We start from the raw sequence: 21,486 nt of genomic DNA, 5'->3' as shown, positions 1-21,486 counted from the left end.
TGAGCCCACTGTCGGTTTTATATGTACTGTACATACTGTGCGCCCTTCTACCACTTCCTGCTATTTTATTTCCTGCTTCAGCTATTATTATCCATGAAAGTTGCCTCCGGATTTTCTCGAATAAAGAAAGTGGCCGCCTGTTGAAAGCCCAGCCCTGTGCCTGGCGATGCCCCAAACGGGCTACAGATCGCACTAGGTAATATCCTGGGTTCGCGACCTGGTTTCTTTGCTTTTTCCGCTAGTCGGTGGCTGAACAGCTCAGTTCCTGGATTTTTCTTCTTCGAGCGAGATTTTATATTGCCATCGACAACAACCTCCAGCCTCTTGACTTTCACCTTCAATTCTGCCCGATTCAAATCCTTCCTCAGTCTCACTCCGTGACCATACTCCCGCCCTCGTATCGTGAATCTGGAACTTGAGAAATAAATATACTTCTTTGCGAGGGGGTTTCCTCACACCGTATCTCGGCCGTTCCATTTTCCTACGTATACGTGTCACAATGAGAAGGGATTCAAGGGCGCCCGCTGCCTGGATGGGCATTCCAGGGAGGCAGATTTCCTTGCTCTTGGTACGGGACCAAAGCTTTCCCCCCACCTTCATTGCGCCTGCATAGTGGTGTTATTAGTATTATTAGTATCGTTATTTCGTTCATTGCTAACTCATGCACTCTCTTCTGACCTGCAGTTAACGATTCAGTATACGATTTTCACATTAGTATGGAATTCTTTTGTGCCCTTGGCTCCTAGCCCCTCCAGCTCCCCACCAATATCTTACAGGACGTACATAACACACAACAAGATGGAATTGACTGAGCTAACCGTCCTGCGCATATCCAGCTCCTTCATTACTCCAGAGTCATGCCCGTCGTTGGCGGTCGACGTTACCTCACCTCAACCGCCGTCTTCCTCAATGAAGTCATAAAATTAGCAATTTGTCTCACCCTTGCGCTCTATGAAATGTCCAAAGCTGTGCCTCCTTCCATGCCCGCAACCTCACTCTTCACCAATCTCTCCGCTGCGGTTTTCACTGGCGATAGCTGGAAACTAGTTGTTCCGGCAGGACTGTATACTTTATCAAACTCCCTGGTGTATATCGGGCTCTCCAACCTCGAAGCCGCCACCTTCCAGGTTACATACCAATTGAAAATAGCCACAGCAGCAGTCTTCGGCGCCATGTTTCTCAGACGGAGTTTATCTGTTGGAAAGTGGACGACACTATTCCTACTGATCGCAGGCGTATTTATCATCCAGCTACCACACACGGATCCCAATGACATCGACGACCACCGAGCGCACGTGCATTTCCCACGCTCGCTGGAAGACTGGCAGAATCTGTGTGCCTCCACTGACCGGAACTTGCGTCAGAACCTTCACAAACGCTCCGCCACCTACGAAGGAATCGAGGAGGATCTGATGCTGGGACATCCGCGCATGAATGGAAACATCGGGCTGTTCGCTGCCATTGGCGCTTGCATCGCGTCTGGTTTAGCAGGAGTATCCTTCGAAAAAGTACTGAAGGATAGTGCCACGTCTACCACGTCTGTATCGATACGCAACGTCCAACTAGCGGTCTATTCGATATTCCCCTCTTTGTTTATCGGCGTGGTGTTCCTAGATGGCGAGAAGGTGGCGCGCGCTGGATTCTTTGACGGCTACAATTGGGTTGTGTGGCTCGTTATTGCACTGCAGGCCGTGGGCGGAATTGCGACATCGTATTGCATTTCGCGCGGAGAACATGGCTTGCGGAATTCGGCGTCAGGGATTAGTATTGTGCTCAGTGCTGTCGGGGCGATATGGGCTTTTGATTTTAGGATGAGCGGGAATGTGGGTAGCTCCATATCCCTTGCTTTTTGTTTGCCCCACCCTTCTCGTGAAAATACATACTAACAACAAACCGAAAAATGAAAAACAGTTCATCGTCGGCACCATCCTCGTCCTGGCGGGCACATATGTCTACACTCAACTCTCTCATCCAAATATGCAGCACCAAAAACACAGCAACCGGCCCCCACCAATCCGCATCAACAACTTTGAAAAGCTCAGCGGCCTAGGCATGGAAAATGATAATAACAATAACATGGCCAGCACCTCATCATCAACAGACGTAGATGACAAGAACCTCTACCATAACGCCGACAACTCCCACCTCACGCCACACAACGACTTCTCTATAAAACTGACCACCACGCCAAGTTTATCTGAGTCAGCAGCGCTAACAACATCCAGACCTGGCTCGCCGGGCCAGACCAGGTTGAAGGGATCATATTTTGCACAGAGGGGAAGCGGTTGAAATATTTTCCACTCCTTCCCCCAGCCCTGGCCCGCAAGCGAGGTGGTAGGGGAGGGGGAGGACTCTCTTTCCCCGAAGCAGTTTGGAAGTGGTCGCGTGGGCAGATTGGATAGAAGGGAACGAAAATAAGGAAAGGAACAATGTATGCTGCGAGAGATAATCGGGAGTTTTCCCTTTCCCTTTTTTTTTTTTTTTTTTTTTTTTGGCTTCCCCATCCCGCCGTTGAAATTATATTAAATTTCACATTTTTATGCAAAACAACCTGTGGTTCAGCTTATTATTATTTTTTTTTTTTTTTCAGGTTATTTTTATTTTTACTTTTTTTGCTCATAAGATTGGGATGAAGGGGCGTTTATACCACTTACCTATCTACTGCACATCTTGTGTTTCCCGATTGTTATGCAATCTCTTCTATTTATTCCTCACCCTTTTAATCTTTCTATGTTACTGGGTAACAATTCGCATGGCAGACACCTTCCGATGACACGCTTGTCTATTCTTCTTTCCATAGGTTTTTATTTATTTTGGGATGGGGATGGCGGGGGAGAATTTCTTGATTTGAAATTTTGTGACTGGTAAAGAAACAACATTTGAGCTACTTTGCTCTTCCTGGGCGAGGCTGTCTTCTCCTTTCTATTTCTGTTCCTTTCATCTTTATTGCCGCCACTCGTTACGTGAGTGGTTGATTTTCACAGTGGGAATGAAGTTGACACGGGAAATGCGACTACTTATGCATTGGAGGCCAATTGAATGTTCAATAGGGGATCATTAAGGCGTATTAGAATTTAGGTAAGTTAACTTGATTTTATTGCCTTCCCTTTGCATTTCCTAACCTTTTGTTTCTTTTTGCTATCTCCAGAGCCTTGTACTAATACTAACAGGCTAGTTGATAGTTGATATGCACATGTACGGAGTACCTTCCATATACTTGCACTGATGGGGTAGACGAGGGCGACCGGTCACGTGACTATGAGTCCCCTTTCCACCTTAACTTTATTCTAACCTCAATTTATTTTTCAGATCTTAATTCAACGGCATGTCATGGTGGAATTTGTCTCAATTTACCATTTCCTCCTATTTCCCGTACATCATGGTTAGAATGAATGCTGTGGTGGAATGAGGTTTTCGCTTCGGATTTCATGCTAATTGTATCCATATGGAGGTGATTCCTTTGATTGACGCTGAGATGCCCCCGTTCTTTGCAATGGCTCCTGAATGAATTCATGGTGTAGACGACCATCTCGCTTTTCTCCCTTGCTGTACTGTTCACATTCATATGTGGCGTTGTTTTCTACGCTCTCTAGACTGGCTCAATCTTCGTTTCACAAGTGGCCTGAAAAATAGGGGTTTGATCTAAACCATGGATGACTCGAAGAGAGACACTACAAGTTTCCGTCGTCTTATAAGTGCTTTCAAAAGCCCCACTGCTTCAGCCTCTTCTTCATCGTCTATATCTTCCCCTTCCCCTTCCTCTGTCCCCTCTTTCAAACCCTTTACCGTTCCCCTTCCAAATCCGAGATGGAAGAGGCAACAGGCTCAGTCGACCAGGCCTAGGTATAATGTCAATACCAGAGATATTGCTGCTACAGCGGTTAGCTCTCAATTATTTTCAAGGCGCCCTCGGCAGGAAACACGGCCTCTGGGCATTTCGATTGTGCCAGAGCTGGGTTTGGATGATCAGAATCAAGATTTGCCGCTGGATGCCTTTGGTTTGCAATCCCTACTCCCCCCTCTTCATCTTTTTTCAATGCTGCTTTTTAATACTTACGCTCTGCGGCGGTGATGACTAAATCATGGTACCTATTGAAGATCAGGAGCTATTAGCTCAATTGGAAAATGAGAATGAACAGCGTCAAAATGGCGCCGAAACCTATGAGCAGGGTGAAGAATCGGTTGATTTATATGGCCCCACCTTAGGTCTAGCGCGGCCGCAAAATCGATCGAAATTTTTTCAGCGCAGTAGGGACCTCTTTCTTTCATCGCTGTCTTGAGATATTCTGCGATGATAGGAGTGTGCTCATCTGCAATCTTTACTAACTGTCTAGATGCAACTGCGATGGATACTCCTATTCGCGACCGCATCTCTAGTTCGATTGATGTTGGACCTTTTTCTAGCCCATCGCTTGCGGTAAATGCGCGAAAAAGACTACCTCTATTCATCCAGGATGATGTCCAAAGTGATTGCCAAGCACCTAATCAGCCCCTTTTCTCATCCAATACAACCTCCTCTCAAGGGTCATTGACACAACATGGCCTTTCACCCTCACCTCTTAAAGCTAGGGGAATCCAATTGGATCATGCACCGCCCATGATACAAGGAATCCAACTTGTATCTACGCATGAGTTGCCGGATCGCTTCCGTTCGGTTTTCCCTTTCCCATTTTTTAATGCTATACAGTCCAAATGCTTTCGTCCTATCTACCAAGGAGACAGCAATTTTGTCCTCTCGGCCCCAACTGGAAGTGGAAAAACCGCAGTTATGGAACTGGCTATCTGCCGTCTTGTGATGAATTTCAAGGACTGCCGGTTCAAGGTAGTTTACCAGGCGCCCACCAAGTCTCTATGCTCAGAGAGGTACCGTGACTGGCAACACAAGTTCTCTTCCTTGGACCTCCAATGTGCCGAACTTACTGGTGATACTGACCATGCACGGTTACGTAATGTACAAAATGCCAATATCATCATTACAACTCCTGAAAAATGGGACAGCATGACACGGAAATGGAAGGACCATATTAAACTAATGCAACTCGTAAAGCTGTTTCTTATTGATGAAGTGCATATTCTGAAGGAAACTAGGGGAGCCACACTGGAAGCTGTGGTATCACGAATGAAATCTGTCGACTCCAATGTTCGATTCGTTGCACTCAGTGCCACTGTCCCAAACTCTGAGGATATCGGGGCTTGGCTAGGTAAGGATCCTACTAACCAGCATCTCCCTGCTCATCGTGAAAGGTTTGGCGAAGAATTTCGGCCTGTGAAACTGCAGAAGTTTGTGTATGGCTATCATAGCAACGGCAATGATTTTGTCTTTGATAAAGCCTGTGAGGCGAGGTGAGGGGATAGCCTTTAGTTTCCGTTGCCCTCTTTCTTTTCGCTTCAATGACTGATCTGAGGCTCTAGACTCCCCGAAGTCCTGGAGAAACATTCAAAAAAGAAGCCGACCATGATATTTTGTTGTACTCGAAACTCTGCGATCGCGACTTCAAAATATTTGGCCAAACTATGGACATCAATGAATCCGCCTAATCGCCTATGGAACGGGCCAACCAGACCTGTTGCAGTTCAAAATCTTGAATTGGGAGGTATGTAAAGTACATTTCCCTTCCCTTGTTAATTTATTATCTCTGAGGTGATTTAACTGATATCCTGAGAAATCCAAGCAACCATTTCCGCTGGTGTGGCATTTCATCACGCTGGCCTCGATGCCTGTGACCGCCATGCTGTCGAAAACGGGTTCCTCTCTGGACAAATCAATGTGATTTGCTGTACGTCGACATTGGCAGTGGGCGTAAACCTTCCCTGTTATCTTGTGATTATAAAAAACACAGTTTCATGGCAAGATAATTGCTGCAAAGAGTACCCGGATCTCGAAATGATGCAGATGCTTGGACGGGCAGGAAGACCTCAGTTCGACGGCAGTGCAGTTGCTGTTATTTTAACAAGGAAGGAAAGGTTAGATTACTATGAGAAGCTTGTTGCTGGAACGGAGCATCTAGAAAGCTGCTTACATCTAAAGCTGATCGATCACCTGAATTCGGAAATTGGCCTTGGGACAGTTACGGATGTTGAGTCTGCTATGAGATGGCTTGCAGGGACGTTTTTCTTCATTCGTCTCCGGAAAAACCCTGCTCATTATAAGTTGAAAGAGGGTGCAAATAGGTCAGACGAAGAAGAGATGCTGAAGGAGATCTGCGAGGAGAATATCAAGCGGCTGCAAGAATGTTCACTTATCACTTCGGAGGAACCTTTGAGATCGACAGAATTTGGGGACGCGATGGCTAGGTATTACATCAAATTCGAAACCATGAGATTATTCCTCTCCTTGCCACCCAAGGTGAAGATGTCTGAAATTGTAAGTCGAGTAATTCTATACTCTATTCTAATCTCGTATTCTAATCAAATTTAATTGGGTAGCTCTCTGTCATCGCACAGGCCGATGAGTTTAGCGAGATTCGATTAAAAGCTGGAGAAAAGTCGTTATACAAGGAACTAAATAAGGGAAACGGCATCAAGTTCCCTATTAAAATTGACATTGCCCTCCCCGCGCATAAAGTATCTCTACTTATTCAGTCCGAGCTTGGCGGCGTCGAAATCCCCACTGGCGACCAGTATCAAAAGCACAAGTTATCGTTTCAGCAAGACAAGGGATTGGTATTCTCCCACGCAAGCCGACTTATTCGATGCATAACAGATTGCCAACTATCCCTTCAAGACTCGGTGAGCACGAGACATGCCCTTGAGCTTGCTCGGGGTATTGGCGCCAGGGTCTGGGACAACTCCGCATTGCAGATGAAACAGATCGAGCAAATCGGCATCGTGGCTGTCAGGAAATTTGCTAATGCTGGTATCAGTAGTATTGAGGCTCTCGAGGCGACGGAGGCATCTCGGATAGATATGTTGTTGAGCAAGAATCCGCCTTTTGGCTCGAGAATTTTGGCTCGTGTTGCAGAATTTCCGAAGCCTAGGGTTTCTGTCAAATTAGTGGAGAAGGTAAGGGTTTTTGTTTCTGCTTTGGACAAGAGAAGAAGTGTATATTCGAAGTATATATTCGTACATACTAATAGTTTCGAGTAAGGATGTCAAACCTAGGAAATCTGTACGGTTATGCTTCAAAGCAGAAATCGGATTTATTAACGAAAAGGTCCCCACATTTTTCCGTCGGAAGCCCATTTATGTCTGTTTCCTTGCAGAGACTTCGGATGGACGATTGATAGATTTCAGGCGTATTAGGTGCAGCCTCACAAAATCCGTGTTCACAAAGGCACGCATTCTCAGTACCGTAGCTAACTGATCTATGGAAAGTGCAACCAAATTACAGAACGGCCATGATGTCTTGCTGAGCGCTGAATTGATTGACGTTTATCAGTATATATCATGCTTCGTTATGTGTGATGACATTGGTACGACTGCCACCAGGTTATTTTCGTTCTTTCCATCTTTTAACACTTATTAACTATGTTCAGCGGGGACACTTCGTCAGGCAGAGCTTAGGCATGATATTCCAGCCTCACAATTCCCAGCGAAGCAAACAGAAACTCCCCATGGCAAAAACGATTTGAATCCCACGATGAACACATCAAGGAGAGGCAATAGTGATGTCACCAAAAAGGGGTCAAAAAGCCGGAGAGATATTGATGAGTTCGAGGATGACGGTCTCGATGACACGGATCTGATCGCAGCAGGTATGGGCCTGATAAGTGGGGCACAATAATTTTTCTGACTCTGACCGTGCGGCATATAGCTGAGGATATGGATTACCACTCAATTGATGAGTCGGACGGAAACGGCGATCCCGTTCATGCATTAATTTCAACCCGGGAAACAGCATCTAGCCGCGACATCAAGGAATCACACACCAACAAGTCAGTGGAACCGGTTCGACTTGGAAATGGGAATTGGGCTTGTAACCATCGCTGTAAGGATAAAACTAAGTATGTCTCACTACTTATACATGCTATACATGCACGATCTGCAACCAGCCTATCCTGACCAAATCCAGGTGTAAGCACTTATGTTGTCGGGATGGAACCGACCGACCGCCAAAACCGAGCAAGAAACAAGAGTCTGCATCCAATACTTTAACGAAGGCAACTACTACTTCGAACGCACCTCGGGATATATCTGAGTGGACAAGGACTCAAGGGTTTTCGAAACAGCAGAACAGAAATAACAAGCGAAAGTGGGATGTTGAAATTGTTGACCTGTGCGATGATAGCGATATAAATACCAGACCTAACACAGCCGCCACGACCATCTGTTCTAAAAAAGGCACAAGCGCCCAAAGGCAGAGTTGTATCGAAGATAGTGTAGGAAAAGCGGCATTAAAAATCAAAAAGTTTTCTCCAACGTCATATCCGCTCGCTAAGCAGAGCCCATTATGCCTATCGTTCCTCGATGAGGACGAATTTCGCGAACCGAACACTCCGTTCGGAAAAAGAGGATATTCTACTGATTCTAGAAATTCCTTGGTTGATGATCTTCCGTCTCCTAATACCTTGTTGCTTTCATGCCTGAAGAAGGGGAAAGAAAAAGACAACGCAGATTTTGACGTCCTTGAAGATAATGAGGAGGTGTCATTCCATGCGCTAGGTGATGGAGACTGTGATGGTAAAACCATTTCTCCTCTACTTCCGATGAAAACTGATAGAACGACACATATTCAGGATGATATCAGTGATAAACATACGTCGAGCCCAGAGAAGTCCTCGACCACAAATGCTTCCCTTCTATCGCCATCAGTGACGAAGCCAAGAACAAACGACTCTCCTGCGACTGATGGCACACTTAATACCATTTTGTTCCCATTACCTGACCCCAATTCTGTCGTACTCCATGTCGAAAGCTCTGATCCAGACGATTTAATATTCGTCAATAATCATACTTTCTACAACAAGGAATATGACTTCCAGTCATTGTCACATGCAAAACGCCCGTACAATACAGCAGTTGGCAGTGGCTACATGGCTAATGATGATGATTATGGCAATGATATCGAAAATCCTAAATCGAATAAAATATGCAGGTATGAGTCTGCAGACACAGGCACTGCGGTTATTTCACCTCCTCTCAGCACAGCTATTAATTTCGACCATATTCCTACTAGGTATGAGAAATCTACTATAGGTAATAAGGAAGAGAGTCATAGGACGACACAAGGTGATGGTACCACCGGTTGGGAAGGGGTCGATATATCGCTCCTCGAAGAGTTTAAAGACGTTGTGGAGTTCTTTTAAGCACTGAGAGAGGGCAGTAGGGTGTTTTATTTCATTATTGTGGAGGCAAAGCAAATGGAGAGAAAAATGCGGAGGGGTTGTTGGTGCTTAGCATGGAATAGGAACTTTTTTTCTTACTTTTTTTTGCTATTTGATCAGATGTGATGAGGGACGATACGATACGATACTTGTGTGGAAGGGCATCCTTATACAGTCATTTCCTTTTGTGTTGTTCTTTATTCGTCATCACTTATTATATAGAATAGGATTTTTTCTTCAATGGGTACTAATTATTTAGCATCATTCAATTCGTTTTAGCATCATAGTGTATTCTAGGATGGAATGGGGGTGCATGGATCTTTAAATGTCAATATTTTATTTAAACCCTGCATATTTTGATATTTAACATGGGACAGATTGATTTTGGTAATTTCATGTAGATTTTATTAACCCCCAGTTTTATGAACTATAAATTCTTTAACTGATTGTCACTTGTTGAGAGATGGGGTTGATGAATTGAAAAGTTTAAGGACCAAACCCATGGTTGAAATGAACAATGCATCCAGTCAGAATGCCCTGTGTTGATGATATTGCGTGTGATGGGCAACGGCGAATAATAAACAAAGACATGACAACCTGCAGTGACATAAATGTTGCAAAGAGAGTTTGCATATAATTATTTTCGCCTTTATTCCATACAGCTCCATGCCTTTCTCATGGCACTTTATTTCCTTTGGCGATCTCCATCCCAGGTCTATTTATTCAACTATTGCATGGCTCGCACACTTGCATGACTTTCTCGTACCATTATCCAGGATTTGACAGGAACAGCGCGCCTAGAGAGATTGACGAAAGAGGATCGAGGTAAACAAAATTTCATCGGCAGGTAAACTGGTCATGACAGTCCTTGTTGCGTTTGTACGAGAAACACCATAACCTGTCTTTCCCTGAGAAGGGAACAAGGAGGCTGCGTACATAAGACTCCAAGAGTATCGATTTCACAAGTCAGAGATGCTGATCCTCATTTCCGTACAGACAGCAGTAGGGACGAAATCGTTCGTTGACCACAGCTACATACGATGGTGAAGCTGAGCTATACAGGAGTGAGTAAAGCAATCTATATCGGGTTATGCATTTACAAGGATGGGTTCTGATAGCTGAAACATGAAACAGCGGAAAGTCCAGGGATTGAAGGCTGGACAGGCAGTGTCGAAAGATCTTGTATAATACTCCTATTTCTGCCAAAGCTGGTTTAGAAAAATGCAACCGGAGAGATGCCTAATATATGAATAATAGAAAAAAAGGATTCCTCCCGGACTCGGATCAAGGGCTGCAGCCAGAGATCCTCACGTTGAAATCGATCTGACAGGAAAAGAACTCACTGATGAGGGATTTGCTGCCTTAATTGACGATCTTATAAACTGTATCCAGTATCGCGACAAGCAGCACCCCAATGGAATTGTCCGGTTGACTGAGCTTGTGCTCAAGGGGAATGCGTTGACTGTGGCTTCCATGAGGAAGCTGGGCCAAGTTGTTGCACTCAGCAGTGACTGTTTAGCACAGCTGGACATCTCAGATAATCAAATTTCTGTTTCTTTTCGGGAAGAGAGGGAGTCCTGGCAGGCTTTCTTGGAGTCATTTCAAGGATGTTATGTCCTGAGAAAGGTTGATTTCAGCAACAATCCTCTCGGGGGAGCGGGATTTGATGTGCTTGCTAGAGTATATGCGCACAGTGATTTGGATTTTATCGAACCCCTGGCCAATAGGACTTCGCAGAATCAGGCCGATCCTGATGCAGTTGACGCTCTCAGGAAAGAGGCGGATGTCGTCGTACTTGGCGAAGAGAAAGAGAACAGGAAACCACCAAGTCAAGTTGCGAATGTAGAAAAAGGACATGAGGTCCACCAAGGTACGACACCAGCGCATTCTGTTAACTTCAACGAGCTAATAATGAGTTCAAGATTCATCGAAAGTCTGGGGTTCTCAGGTTGATTGGCACGGAGCCCAGCCAACAGACAATCTGAATTATAGGAGCACGAGAGGCCTTCGATCGGTGCCATATCTAATTTTCTCGAATTGCTGCACGACAAATGCTTGTGCGTTTCACTTATGGGCTATCATCCTTTCGCACCGCCGGCCTGATACGCTCCTGGAGTTCCTCCCGCCTGGTAAATCGGTGATACCGGCAGAGAAGACTAACCTAGTGAATGGCATTGTATACACACCTAATGAAAAATTAAGTGAACTCGGAAGAAGACTACTTGAACTGGGAAACGAGTATCGTGTGCAAGAGTCCGACACTGACGCAGAAGAAACAGAATCTCAAGGCTTCGACAGTGAGTTTAGAGAGTCCGATATCGCAAAGTATAGGGAGCTACGCAAAAAACACGAGATCGAAATGGAACGAGTGAAGAATCGCTTGCTTCTGGACATTTTTAGGACCGACGGTCCAGCAATTGCCGATATTTGGAGCACAGCATTCAAAATGATGAGGGTTGCTCGTGCAATCTTGCTCGACGATGGCACTAAGCTGAAACCGTCTGTTACACTCGAGGATAAGAAATTAATGGAACCGTGCCTGACAAATGAAAATCTGACAAGCGACGATCCAATAAACCAACACCCGAAAATCGAAAACCCGAAAAATGGCTGTTGGAATCGGAACCCATCCGCGCAACGAAGCGAAAGTTTCCTAGAAGATTTCCCGACTATTCAAGAATCACTGGAAGGATATAGCAGAGAGGGATTGGCTCCAACCTGGGAAGAAACTCTTCGACAAGATGTAGGAAACTCGACGAGTCGCAAGATTCCTAGGAGTCGCAAAGATTCAATGGCTGGGGCCAAGAAGCAACCCGCAAAGGCTGAAGTCAAGTTTGATATTGGTAGATTTGGGTTGCCAATGGACATATGGGGGAGGGTCATTGCGGACGCCATGGGCTGTTCTAAGTTATTGACAGTAGAACAGCAGATGAGAGTGCTTCGGTACGCATCCGACTGGGATGCAATCAAGCAGGAACTGCGAATTAGCGGGGGCACAGAGTTTGAACAGATATGGAAGATCTTGAGCTCGATGAGATGTTTGAGTTACACCCATCATTGACACATAAACACCAGTCATAAACGAACTCAATCAATTCCAGGTGGGAAGGCAAGGTTTTCGGATTTAGGTGAATGAATATAAATACTACTAGTGCTTAATGACACATAAGCGGCGGAATAACCCCTAAAGAGATAGTAATTATGGATATCCAAGGGGAAATAATGGCAGCACATGTAGTAAATGGCATACATTTGGTTGATGACGGCGCGGTAAGATCAGAGGTCATAATTGCCGTTTCGGGCGGCGTCTCCGAATCCACGTGATTTTGCCGACTGATAGACGCCCTGGTCCCTTTCAATATCGATAATAATCAATAATTCTACATTAATTCCAACATTGCATTGCCCCATTTTGGGCTGAAGATTGGGGATCTTTCATGTACGCTTGCTAAACCGAAAGGCAGGTTGATGCTTTGTGTATACGTTTAAGCCGCGCATACTAGTATGGCCAGAACAAAAAGCGGCTCAGGAGCGAAAGCACAGCCTGCACTCGAAGATCCCACAGTTGCGCCTTCGACCTTCAACGATGGATTTCCTTTGCCGAAACTTTTCGTTTTCGACCTAGATTATACGTTATGGCCATTTTGGGTCGACACCCATGTTAGTCCTCCTCTTAAAGCAAAGGATAATAACTCGCGATGCGTTGACAGGTATGGCCTTATCTATGTCGCTTTCCCAGCCCCAGTATCTCGCTCGCGTCACAGATTGAACGTGACTTACCTGTAGTAGGTAATGACTTATCGCATCTTACCGGCGACTGACTTCTGATTTGTTTGATTCTGGGTTTGTTACAGGTGGGGTGAATCTTTCGCATTTTACCCCGCCGTATCCTCTATCTTGCATGCGTGTCGTTCGCGATCCATACCCATAGGGATTGCGTCGAGGACGTACGCTCCAGACATTGCTCGAGATATGCTTAAAACATTACATATCATACCATCGTTCTCGGATAAACCCACGGCAGCCAATAATCGCTCTGTCCGTGCTCTGGATTATTTTGATTATGTTCAGATTTTCCCTGGGGATAAGTCGCAACATTTCTCGCGAATACATCAAGCAAGTGGAATACGATATGAAGATATGTTGTTTTTTGACGATGAAGCAAGGAATAGAAATGTGCAGACGGAATTGGGAGTTTCGTTTTGCCTGGTAAGAGATGGGATGACACGTGAAGAGGTGGATCGTGGAGTCTGGGACTGGAGAAAAAAGTTGAACATTCAGGCTGGGGATAAAGACCAAGAAGTAGAAGTCGAATAGGGGAAGCTATTTGGATATTGTGTATTCTGTATAGTTACATGATGATATATTTTTGATATCCGATTTGGCATCTGGTAAATGTAAATGCTCGCCTGATATTTTGTTTTCTTCCTTCATATTTTTCATATATATCCTCACCTTCTTATAAAGTATTTACATTTAATAAATATACTAGCAATACCAGTACTTGGTAATATCTCGAACTTTTATAAAAACGTAACAGTTGCGAAGTTGTTTCTATTCTGACGTCGACGTCCATAAGAGGCGGTTCCATGCTTATCGATTAAGACATCCTTACCCCAAACCTGCTGACTTACGGTTGTCCTCCCCAACATCTTTCGTACCTTAAATCAACATCTTGTTGTCAACCTACGAACAATTATACAACAACAATAATGTCCGCGAACCAAATTCACAGGCACTCTTCCTCCCGCCATTCATCCTCACAAAAACCTACTAGCCCAAGCTATAAACCGCCCTTAACAACACATCCTTCCGCAACTATCTCGGAATCAGTGAGCTTCCAGGGCACCCATCCCATTTCTATCGGTGCAGGCACCGTCATACACCCGCGAACCAAATTCGTCTCCTTCGAAGGGCCCATTAAAATCGGAAGTGGTTGCATTATAGGTGAAAAATCCATAATTGGTGGCCCTCAAACTTCTCCAACCCCCTTGACACCAACAACACCATCAACTTCTATAACACCTACAGCAACAACCATAGCCACTGTTGTGGAAAACTCTGTTCTTATCGGTCCCCTTGTTACCATTAGTGCTGGCACCCACATTTCCTCTGCTGCAACAGTCGACACTGCTGCTATCCTGGGCCAGCGCGTGCGTGTCGCTCAACACGCGAAGGTTTGTCCCGGTTGCTGCATTCCGGACGACGGTGTGGTTGACGCTTGGGTTGTGATATGGGGTGGTACTGGTAGTGGGAATAGGCTACAGAGACGGAAAAGAGCGAATGGGCAACAACAGCAGCATGGCGATGAGGCGGTGCCTTGGTTCGGGTTAGGGGGAACGGTTGTGGAAAAGGGCCGGCTGGCAGTCCTGGAGAAAGAGAGGGAAGGGTTGACTAATCTGATTGGAGCAGTGAACATTGGTGGCGGAGCGAGGAGGAAGTGAGCTTGGAATTTTTATTGGTGTAGGCATTTTTTACTTTTGATTCTTTGGAGAGCGTACGATGATGCTCGCTTCGACTTTGCTTTGCGATTTAGCGTCCTGATACCCTCGAGAATACCACTGTTTCTTCTGCACTTTAAACAATACTATAGCCAGGAGCATGGGGAAAAAGGAATCCAAGAAGGCTCATGAACATGCTTTTTGATCCGAATAGTGTACATACACAACAAAGTAGATATGGACAGAAATATCGTCTGATTTATTCCTCGCTCCGCAAGTGCAGATCAAGAAGAACCAAAAAGAGTATTAAACACAAAACAAAACGCTGGTGTAGAACCTATAGTGGTAGGAAAAAAGACAGGAGAGGAAAGAAAAACAAAGAACGATCCCAGGTTTTAAAAAAGACATAACCCATGAAGAAAAAAAAGGAATGATAGGCATACAAAGGAAAATCAATGATTTCTAGGATGAAACAAGGTATAACGTATCCACAGGCTTAGGATCCGGCACCGCCTCCGCGAATTCTCTTCCCGCTTCCGCTATCACTACCTTCCCCACCATCATCTCTGGCTCGCTTGTTGCCCTGGGGAATGAACTGACGAGCTTGGGCATTGAATGCACCACGGCCTTCTCTGGGACTGGGTTGGCTTTGTCCCTGGGGTAGATTGCTGGTCTGAACATTTTGAGCGCCACCACGACCCTGAGCACCGCGGCCCCGAGCGCCGCCACGGGGTAAACCAGAGCCTCGACCTATGGCCTGTTGCTGTTGAAGTGGTTGACCTTTACCTTGCTGCTGGGTAGCTTGAGGGCCGAACGGATTATGTGGTTGGCTGGATGGCCCTCCTCGTCCTCTACCACCTCGAGCAATTGGTAACCCAGATTGGAGAGCACGAAGTACGCCCGGACCAGTGCCAATTGCTGGATGATGATTGCTCTGCGGAGGCCTGTTAGGGAGAGACGACGTAGCCTGGGACTGGTTGAGTTGTTGAGCGGGAGATGGTTGATTAGATGTACCTGGCTGCGAATGTTGTTGTTGCTGCTGTTCCGGCTGCTGTTCCGGCTGCTGTACGGGCTGATGCTGCTGTGCTGGCTGCTGCTGCTGTTGAGAGGCTTGTGCAGGAGCCACCTGCGTGGGTTTCGGGCTTCCAACAGTAGGTGCCCGTTGAGCAGGGGCAGGAGATGGAGACGGTTGTGGTTGAGCTAGTTGAGGTTGTATCTGCGTTTGCGAATGAGTAGTTGGTGTCTGTGGGGTCGGGCTTGGAGGGTGAGCCGGAGATTCGGTTCGTGTTGATTTTAGAGCTGGTGATTGGATTTGTTGCGGTTGGATTTGAACAGTTGGTGGTTGGGCTGCCACAGCTACCGGCGCTGGTCGCGTAACCTTAGCAATCTCCCAAACTTCAACAACAGGTCTTTGTGGCGTTTCAACGGCGGCCTTCTGCAGGACTTCAAGTTTTGCCTGCGCATTTCTCGCGCGTCCCTCCGTCATGCTAAGTTTCGCCAACAACTTTTTCTCTGCCAGCTCAACAGCAGAGCCAATCTTCTGGTCTCGTTCTTTAATAATTGCATCCCTCTCTTCACTGAACTTTTTCTCCAGCTCCTTAATGGCGTCTGCATCTGGTGTAGCTGCAATCTGGGCTTCTTTGTTCGCCATGGCCGCTCTTTCTTTTGTGACCGCATTCTTGATGTTGTTTCGAACGATAGCCCTGATCGTCTCGTTTTTAGCAACAAGCTCCCTTGCCTGAGCATCAGTAAGTTCAGGAACGCCGTCTGGTTTAGTAGCCGATGAAACCGCAGATTCTAGTTCTTGTTGGTGGCTCGCTTTCAGCTTTTCAACTTCTTCTTTGTGAAGTGTTTTGTACTCAGCAAGTTTGTTATTTAGCGTCTCCTTCATTTTATCAACCCGCTCCTTGACCTTGTGATCAATTGTCGCTTCCTTTTCAGCAAGCGCAGCCTCTAGTCTTTGGATTTTTTCTTCAAGGGCTTTAATTTTCTCAACATTGGCAAAATCATTCGTTGGGGGCATTGTTGGCTGCGGAGCAGGCGGCTGTTGCGCATCCGTTACGTTTTGGCTTACGGCGACGGGAGCGGGGACAGGAGCGGGTACCCCATCATCTGTTGGTAACTTCGCCTTTAGGGCATTGAGGTCTTCCTTTGTGCGGTCCAATTCGAGTTGGATAACTTCCTTTTCCTGAATTGCTGTATTTAACTCCACTTGCTTGGCTTGAATTCGAGAAGATAGCTCCTTCGATCTCGCTTTAAATTGGTCTGTGAGGGTTGAGCGCATGGTTTGAATTCGTTCCTCTCCCTGCTTGACCTGGGTTGACAATGATGTTACCTGCGCCTGATGTTCATCTCTAGCGGAAACAGCTTCGTTACGCTCCTTTTCTAATGCAACAAGCTTCTCCTTGAGCGCCTCCATTTCCACAGGATCAACACGATCATATTTTTGCAGAATATTTTGAGTCCGTTGCTGCCATCTGTCCCTATCTTCCTGTAGCAGTTTAAACTCTCCGTCCTTCGTTTCCACAATGTTTTCTAATTCGCGGATACGAGTTTCTAGTGGACCAATGCGTTGAGTTAGTTCTTCTACACGAGCAGACTTCTCTGCTAGAGCAGCTTCCGCTTGTTTTGCTTGATTCCTGAGGGTGACACTACTCTCCCGGAAGAGATTTAGTTCATTGAGGGTATCCATTAGCTTTTTGTGGTTCAACATATTATGTTCAGAATCAGCTTCCGCGCGACGCTGTTGTTCAAGCTTAAGACGGGTATCATCAAGTTGAGATTGTGCGTAGTCGAGTTGCTGGCGGAGGCGTTTGGCCTCCTGCGTTGACAAATGATATTGAACATCAACAATTTCTTTTTCCCTTCTCAGGAATTTGATAACCTCCTGTAGTCCTTCTAGGCTAGATGAGGACGACCCAGTCTCATCGGCTTCTTCTGGCATACTCTCCTTATCGCGCTGGAGAGTTGAAATTTGCCGGGTAATGTTTTCAAGCTGCTGATGAAGCAGAGTATTTTGATTTGCGACCTCCTCGCGACGTCTATTAAGCTCCGTTATTTCTCTTTCGTATCTACCCTTCATTTCATTCCAGTTTTCCTCCTCTCTTAGAAGGTTGTTTTTGGCGGATTCGGCTTGGGTTCTTAAGTCGACTACCTCAAGTTTAAGCTCACTAGCTTCTGCTCTAACCATCTGGAGATTTTTGGCTGCTTCGGCATGTTTCACAAGCTCATTTTCGTAATTTTGTTGAGCATGCTGGGCAATTTCTGCTTGTGCTTTAAGGTCTTGTTGATGGTACTGAGCGGCTGCAGCGTATCGCTCGTCTTGCTCCTTGAGCCTAGAAATTTCGGCCTCCAGCATTGACTTTTGGTCGTCAAACCGGCGTTGGGAGTCAGCTTCCTGGTCACGAAGTTTCGATAATTCATCATTAGTCATAGCAAGTTCTGATGTAATTTCTTCGACACGCTTTTGCAGTTCGGATATTTTCCCATCTTTCTCTTCAAGCAAGCGATTAGTATCTTCTTGGTATTGTTCATTTGTATCAGTAACGGACTGGAGACGCTCCTCAGTGGATTGGCTGATGGCCTTATAATCCTCCACCTGTTCCTTCGCGTGTTCGAGTTCAGATTTTGCCAACTCAAGATCCCGCTTTAATTCGGAAACTTCAAAGGCCAACTCTTGCTCTCGACTTAGCCCACCCTCATCCACGGCTGCGTTGGGTTCGGTATCGGGAGGAGCGGGAGGAGCAGCGGCAGTCGCGACGATAGGTTTTCGTTGCAAAACTTCCAATCTTTCTTCCGCACTCTTAAGCTCAACCGATAGCTCGTCAACTCTTGACTGCAAATGGTCACGAGTGGATTTTGTGTTGATGAGATCCTCACGGACTGCGCTAAGGCTGGTAATCAAATCGTCAATTCTCTTTTGATTTTGGCTATTTTCGTACTCCCTCCGTAGCGTTGATTTCTTAGCTTCCTCCATTTCCTCGTTGAGTTTTCGCTTGGTAGTTTGTAATTCGGATTCTAAATTCTCAACGGTTGACTGAAGGCGTCGGCGACTTTCCGATTCTAAGTGCTCCCGTTCATTCAACATGGATTGGAGGTTGGCATTAAGAGAGTCGAGACGAGCACGTTCGTTGAGCAGGGACTCATTGTCCTCCATCAATCGCTTCTCAATTTTTTTCCAGAGCTCCTTCTCCGCTTTTAGGTTTTCCGTTTCTCGTCGCTGACTATCAACAAGTCCCCTTGCTTCCACCAGGTCCTCTGCAACTTGTTGAGTCCTTAAGTCTTGTTTGTTCGCATTTTCCATCAGAATAGCGTGCCGTTTCTGAAGCTCAACATTTTCTCCCTTAAGTAAATTGAAGTTGGACTGAAGAAGCTCGGCGCGTTGCACAGCAGCGGCCAATTGGCTATTCGAACGACTGATTTCACTTTGTAACTCACTATTTTTCCTCGTAAGATCGTTGACTTGCTGTTTCAGAGAGGAATGGTCCGTTGCTGTTTCTTGCCGGAATGAATCAAAGTTAGCTTGCAATTTTCGTAAAAGTTCCGTATAGTCTGGATTTTCTTGGGATTGCGCGACGGCATCACCAGCAGCAATCGGGGCGGCTGTGCCCAAAGGCAGAGACTGTGAGAAGGGATTCGTAGATTCTCCTGTTTCTCGGCGACGTGTAAGCATGCTGCGGAACGTGTCTCTTTCTTTGATGTAACTCTTTGTTTGGGCGATAAGGTTTGCCATTTCATCCCTATATGTTTGTACCCTAACACGTAACTCCTTTAGTTCCTCTTGATCCTTCTGGTAAGATTCACTCTTCCGACGAGCCTCCTCTCCCTCCATTTTATCACCAAGATCCCGGAGCATCCTCCGTAGCGTGACATTTTGCTGTTGGAGTTCGTTCACATTTTTGAATGTCGTTAAGTGGAGAGTGATAAAACGGCCAGTTTCATTCAAGTCCTGTGATGAATCGTCCATTTCACCCTGGGCAATCTTCTCTAGCTCTGCCCTGCCATAACCCTTTTCGCCCGATCCAAGTAAATGTACTTCCATAACCAAGACCTTAACCTGACAACTCAAATCCCTCAACTGCTGTCTCAATATCTGTCCTTCGCGTTCCAATCCTTCCACCTGTCCCTGCCATTTGCGAGCTTCCCTCGTTGCATCATCTCTTTCTTTCCCAGCCGTGTCCAATATGTTCGACATTTCTACGACAGCGGCCTCCAACCGTGAATGATCCGCGCGAAGCTCATCAATTTCAGGTTTGCTTGACTCAAGGTCCTGCACCATTTCATCCATAGTCGCTTTCAACTCCTGATTGTTCCGCTGCTCGGCAGCGAGAAGCGTTCGCATTTTATCATACTCGCTATACATTTGTGTCAGGGTTAAACTGCCTTTGGTACGCGATGTCCTAGGTGAGAATGCACCAACTGGGGTGCCTGGCCTGAGGGGTGTGGAAAGTCCGGCTCCATTAACCCCCAGTCCCGGGCTCATTGGCTGGTGTCGCGCAGCAGAAATTTCGGACTGTAGCTCCCTGACATTAAGTTCAAGCTCGGCAACACGACGTTCTGCGGCCTCCTTGTCAGAATGCTCAGTTTCAATCTCAGCTCGTAACCTAGAGATCTCTTCTGCGGCATCATCTCTCATCTTTTCTAACGCCAATTGGCATTCTTTTACACGTCGCTTGGCAGTCTCGGCGGATGTCTGTTGCAATTGTGCTAGCCTACTTGAGCTGTCAAGTTCGATTCGGAAAGATTCTGTGGCCTGAATGGCTTCTTCCTTGAGCTGTTGAATGGTGGAGAGTGAGTCTTCGTACTTCTGCTCAACCTCATCCAGACGGGATTTGAGATTGTTTTCGCTCCGTCTTAAGGTATCAATATTGGAGTTGGCATCCTCGTTTAGCCGTTGCAGCTCAGAAATGCGAGCGCTCTTTTCCTTCCGGAACTTCAGATACTCCCCGGATTTAGTTTTCAGCTCATTCTCGAACCATTCATTATTTTTTTTCAGAAGTTCCAGCTCTTGTTGTAGGCTTTGTTCGCGGAACCGTGTACTTGAGGCGGCGGAGTTCGCAGCCTGCAACTTTTGTTCTAGGGTCGCGACCTCGCGCCGTAATTCGATTGTTTTCTTATGTTGAGTTGAAAGATCATCCGCTAACTTATCATACGCATCGGATTTGGATTCTAGTAGTGCAAGAGTATCGCGATTTGAAGTTTCTAGCGAATCGATTCGAGATTTTAGACTACTAAATTCAGTTTCACTGGCACTTGTAGACGACCTCAGAGATGCGAGTTCAGATTCTAAGCTCGACCGCGAATTATCTATTGCAAATTTGTCAGTAGATTAATAACAGAATAATGCATATCATTAAATATTACCTGATTCTTGAAGCTTGCCGCGAAGACTGGCGATTTCCGCTAAGCCTTTTTCGACAGAGTTTTTGAGAACTTTCACTTTTGATTCACCACTGCGAACAGCATTTTCGAGCTCAACGTCCAGCCTTAGTTTATCAGCCTTCAGTCCCTCTGCCTCACGAGCCTTGGTGGAGATGCTTTCCAGGAGCTGGTTGACTAGTTCGACTGTCGGATTTTGCGACAGCGTGTTGAGAGAGGCTTCGGGGATGGAGTAATGGGAAGAGAGGAAGGGAATATCGACCGCAACTGTAGCCATAGCTGCGACCAAAGATCCAAGCTTGTACGGTTAAAAACCAGTTGCAGCAGGCCGCAGGTGATATTTTGTTGCTTACTCAACGAGTCCGACGGGGAGCTAGCAGGATCAAAACAACTTGGGGTATGGG

The 21,486-nt window shown here is 46.1% G+C and overlaps 7 protein-coding genes across 7 annotated transcripts; 4 read left to right on the top strand and 3 right to left on the bottom strand.

The window, feature by feature from the left end:
• Positions 1-857: 857 nt before the first annotated feature.
• On the top strand, positions 858-2,289 carry HCAG_05214 (predicted protein; the record flags this gene model as incomplete). Its single annotated transcript, XM_001539697.1, has 2 exons — positions 858-1,823; positions 1,912-2,289. The coding sequence occupies 2 exons, from the start codon at positions 858-860 to the stop codon at positions 2,287-2,289; spliced, it is 1,344 nt and encodes a 447-aa protein (XP_001539747.1).
• Positions 2,290-3,881: 1,592 nt separating this feature from the next.
• Positions 3,882-4,371, bottom strand: HCAG_05213 (predicted protein; the record flags this gene model as incomplete). The annotated part of the gene is made up of 3 exons (XM_001539696.1): positions 3,882-3,952; positions 4,058-4,089; positions 4,202-4,371. 3 exons carry the CDS (start codon positions 4,369-4,371, stop codon positions 3,882-3,884), a joined length of 273 nt encoding a protein of 90 aa, XP_001539746.1.
• Positions 4,372-4,795: 424 nt separating this feature from the next.
• HCAG_05212 (predicted protein) lies at positions 4,796-9,245 on the top strand (the record flags this gene model as incomplete). The annotated part of the gene is made up of 9 exons (XM_001539695.1): positions 4,796-5,201; positions 5,256-5,343; positions 5,413-5,594; positions 5,673-6,364; positions 6,445-7,002; positions 7,331-7,412; positions 7,476-7,694; positions 7,754-7,943; positions 8,012-9,245. 9 exons carry the CDS (start codon positions 4,796-4,798, stop codon positions 9,243-9,245), a joined length of 3,651 nt encoding a protein of 1,216 aa, XP_001539745.1.
• Positions 9,246-9,764: 519 nt separating this feature from the next.
• Positions 9,765-12,395, top strand: HCAG_05211 (predicted protein; the record flags this gene model as incomplete). Its single annotated transcript, XM_001539694.1, has 6 exons — positions 9,765-9,789; positions 10,260-10,279; positions 10,398-10,445; positions 10,521-11,133; positions 11,198-12,206; positions 12,365-12,395. 6 exons carry the CDS (start codon positions 9,765-9,767, stop codon positions 12,393-12,395), a joined length of 1,746 nt encoding a protein of 581 aa, XP_001539744.1.
• A 353-nt stretch (positions 12,396-12,748) lies between these two features.
• HCAG_05210 (conserved hypothetical protein) lies at positions 12,749-13,225 on the bottom strand (the record flags this gene model as incomplete). Its single annotated transcript, XM_001539693.1, has 2 exons — positions 12,749-12,884; positions 13,143-13,225. 2 exons carry the CDS (start codon positions 13,223-13,225, stop codon positions 12,749-12,751), a joined length of 219 nt encoding a protein of 72 aa, XP_001539743.1.
• A 750-nt stretch (positions 13,226-13,975) lies between these two features.
• Positions 13,976-14,707, top strand: HCAG_05209 (predicted protein; the record flags this gene model as incomplete). The annotated part of the gene is made up of 1 exon (XM_001539692.1): positions 13,976-14,707. The coding sequence occupies one exon, from the start codon at positions 13,976-13,978 to the stop codon at positions 14,705-14,707; it is 732 nt and encodes a 243-aa protein (XP_001539742.1).
• Positions 14,708-15,200: 493 nt separating this feature from the next.
• On the bottom strand, positions 15,201-21,359 carry HCAG_05208 (conserved hypothetical protein; the record flags this gene model as incomplete). The annotated part of the gene is made up of 2 exons (XM_001539691.1): positions 15,201-21,010; positions 21,068-21,359. The coding sequence occupies 2 exons, from the start codon at positions 21,357-21,359 to the stop codon at positions 15,201-15,203; spliced, it is 6,102 nt and encodes a 2,033-aa protein (XP_001539741.1).
• Between the last annotated feature and the right edge of the window lie 127 nt (positions 21,360-21,486).

This window comes from Histoplasma capsulatum, genomic scaffold, assembly GCF_000149585.1.
Source record: "Histoplasma capsulatum NAm1 scaffold_5 genomic scaffold, whole genome shotgun sequence".
In the NCBI taxonomy this organism is placed as follows: domain Eukaryota; kingdom Fungi; phylum Ascomycota; class Eurotiomycetes; order Onygenales; family Ajellomycetaceae; genus Histoplasma; species Histoplasma mississippiense.
The sequence above is the reverse complement of the archived record's forward strand: the minus strand, read 5'-3'. Positions and strand labels throughout refer to the sequence as shown.